Consider the following 2,502-nt stretch of genomic DNA (forward strand, 5'->3'; position numbering starts at 1 on the left):
CCCCCCCCCCCAGGGGATGGCCACGCCTTAATCCCTTCTCCTCCATCCTCCTCTCGGCATCTTGGGCAAGCATGCACACGCGCCCGGCGTGAGTTTAAGCCACCAGATCCGGAACTCGAACCGCCGTCGACTACATGGGAGTCCAGCGACATAGCCATTACGCTAACTGTTGGTCTCCCAACAGCCTTCTTAAAGCAGCCATTGAGATTGTCAGAACACAAAGACTGCTACTCCTTTCTCTAGATTATTTTTGTTTTTGGAAAATATAAAAAATGTTCTTCAGGCTAACAAGTAATGGATTATTCTTATTGTTAAATGTATGACTATTTTAAGAATTTCTGGGACCAGCAGGTGGCATGGTGGTTAAGGTGCTGGACACTCCCACATGGCCGACCAGGGTTCGAGTCCTGAATCTGGTGGCTTGCTTTCTCACTTCCTCTCTCTCTCACTCTCACCCTCTGTCTCTCTCTGGTCAAATTAAGAAATAAATGAATGAATACATAAATAAATAAAATCAATAATTATTTAAAAAAAAAGAATTTCTCAGTTTTAATTATTTTTAAATTATTTATTTCTTCTATGAGAGAGAGAGACGGGACAGCAAGTACCCCTGACAGGATTTGTGCCGTGATCCAGCCCGTGTCTGACCTGGATGATGGACACCTGTGTGTGTGTGGCTGGCATGCCGAAAGGGGTCCCAGGACATGAACCCAGGCCTTTCCCATGCAAGCCCGCTTGGGTTACCACTGTGCCACCACCTGACTCAGTTTTAATTTTTGATATTGTAAATATTACTCGATAAAGCCACATAAACAAAAGCTCTTTGGAGCCCTCAGTAATTTCTAAAGAGCGTAACAGGGTCCCAAGGCCAAGGAGTGTGAGACCTGCTGGATCGGAGCGCTGTGTGGAGCTCTGTGCTGTGCAGGCTAGCTCTGGCTGGTAACAACGCTTTACATTCTGCAGACTGTTTCGTGACCCCTTGAAGATTGAGGCTTTGGGAAATTGCAAATCAGCCTTGGGATAGGAATTAGTGTACATGGCTATAGGATTGTCCGTAGGAAGCCAGCTGCATCTTTGCTGCACAATAGAAATCGGTGACCTTAAGCTCAGCATGGAGATGCCACTGCTAAATTGGATCAAAATGGTTTAACAGGAACACATGTTTGGACATAAAAGCTACACATGTGTTGATTCTCCTGATCTTCTTGCCTGGGCACATCACCTCGGGGCGCCAGTGCATTGTGCTGGAGCTGCGGCCAGGTGTGCCCTCAACCCTCTCACCTTGCTGTGCTCGCCTCCTCCAGGACGTCCCTGTCGAGGCCCTCACCACAGTGAAGCCCTACTGCAATGAGATCCATGCCCAGGCTCAGCTGTGGCTCAAGAGAGACCCTAAGGCATCCTATGAGGCCTGGAAGAAGTGTCTCCCTATCAGAGGTGAGTCTTTCTCTTTAAGCCACGGGGGTCCACTCACTCCTGCCTCTGTCCTGACAGCCCCCTTTCCGTCACTCCCTTTCACTTACCCGTCCCTGCCAACCTTGGCCTTGTAGGAGTGGATGGCAATGGGAAATCCCCCAGCAAGTCAGAGCTCCGGCACCTCTATTTGACTGAGAAGTACGTGTGGAGGTGGAAACAGTTCCTGAGTCGTCGGGGCAAGAGGACCTCCCCCTTGGACCTCAAACTGGGGCATAACAACTGGCTACGGCAAGTGAGTGGCCATCTCCTGGGCTCCTCACCCCTGTGCCCAGCCCCAAAGCTTAGTAGTGTTTCTGCTCCTGCCACGTGTCTGCCCAGCCTTGTCTTCTCTGGGTTGCTCTTGTTTCCTTTCAGATAGGAAGTAGGTGAAGTTCTTGGCTGTAGCCACCAGCGTGGTGGGCTGGCCAAGACTGGACCTTCCTCGTCCTGCTCTTGGCTCTGCTCTGAGCGCTGGACGAAACTCACCTGCAGCGTCCGTGCTCCCCTCATTTCCTCCCGTTGCCCTCTCTTCTCTTGTTCTTCTCTCTCTCTTTGCTTTGTTTTAAGGGAGTAGGGTAGTTTATATGTTAGAGAATCCATGTGCTCAGTGGTTTATAAATTAAATACTTGGTTTATATTAAGTGACGGTATTCAGCATATAGGTGTCCCTAGACAGTTACCACAGCTCGCCAAGGAGGTCTTGCTCGTCGTCTTCCCTCTTCAGTCATCTTAGGCCTGCCCTCCGAATGACTTAGCGCAGAGGTCTCCTTGAAGAGGAGGGCTCCTCAGCAGCCTCTTTCTCTGGCTCTGTAGTTGGATCTCGTGTCTTCTGGGGCTTTTCTCCTTTTACCATTTCATGGAGAGGTTTCCAGGGGACTTCTCTTGAGTGGGTGGTGGTTAACTATGCCCTGCTGGCGGCCTGGTGAGACAGGATGTCGTCTGAGCTGGGGCCTCTCTCTGGCGTCTTGCAGGTGCTCTTCACTCCGGCGACGCAGGCTGCGCGGCAGGCAGCCTGTAACATTGTGGAAGGCCTAGCCACCCTCCCCAGCC

The 2,502-nt window shown here is 50.8% G+C and overlaps 1 protein-coding gene across 1 annotated transcript in view; it reads left to right on the plus strand.

The window, feature by feature from the left end:
- Positions 1-2,502, plus strand: part of LOC114007248 (E3 ubiquitin-protein ligase UBR4-like) — a gene marked incomplete at its 3' end in the record, with an annotated part of 55,625 nt that overhangs the window by 18,515 nt on the left and 34,608 nt on the right. The window contains 3 exon segments of the mRNA XM_027770607.1: positions 1,305-1,434; positions 1,548-1,705; positions 2,424-2,481. Coding sequence (XP_027626408.1) covers positions 1,305-1,434; positions 1,548-1,705; positions 2,424-2,481 — 346 coding nt within the window.

This window comes from Tupaia chinensis, unplaced genomic scaffold, assembly GCF_000334495.1.
Source record: "Tupaia chinensis unplaced genomic scaffold, TupChi_1.0 Scaffold000146_1, whole genome shotgun sequence".
NCBI classification, from domain to species: Eukaryota; Metazoa; Chordata; class Mammalia; order Scandentia; family Tupaiidae; genus Tupaia; species Tupaia belangeri.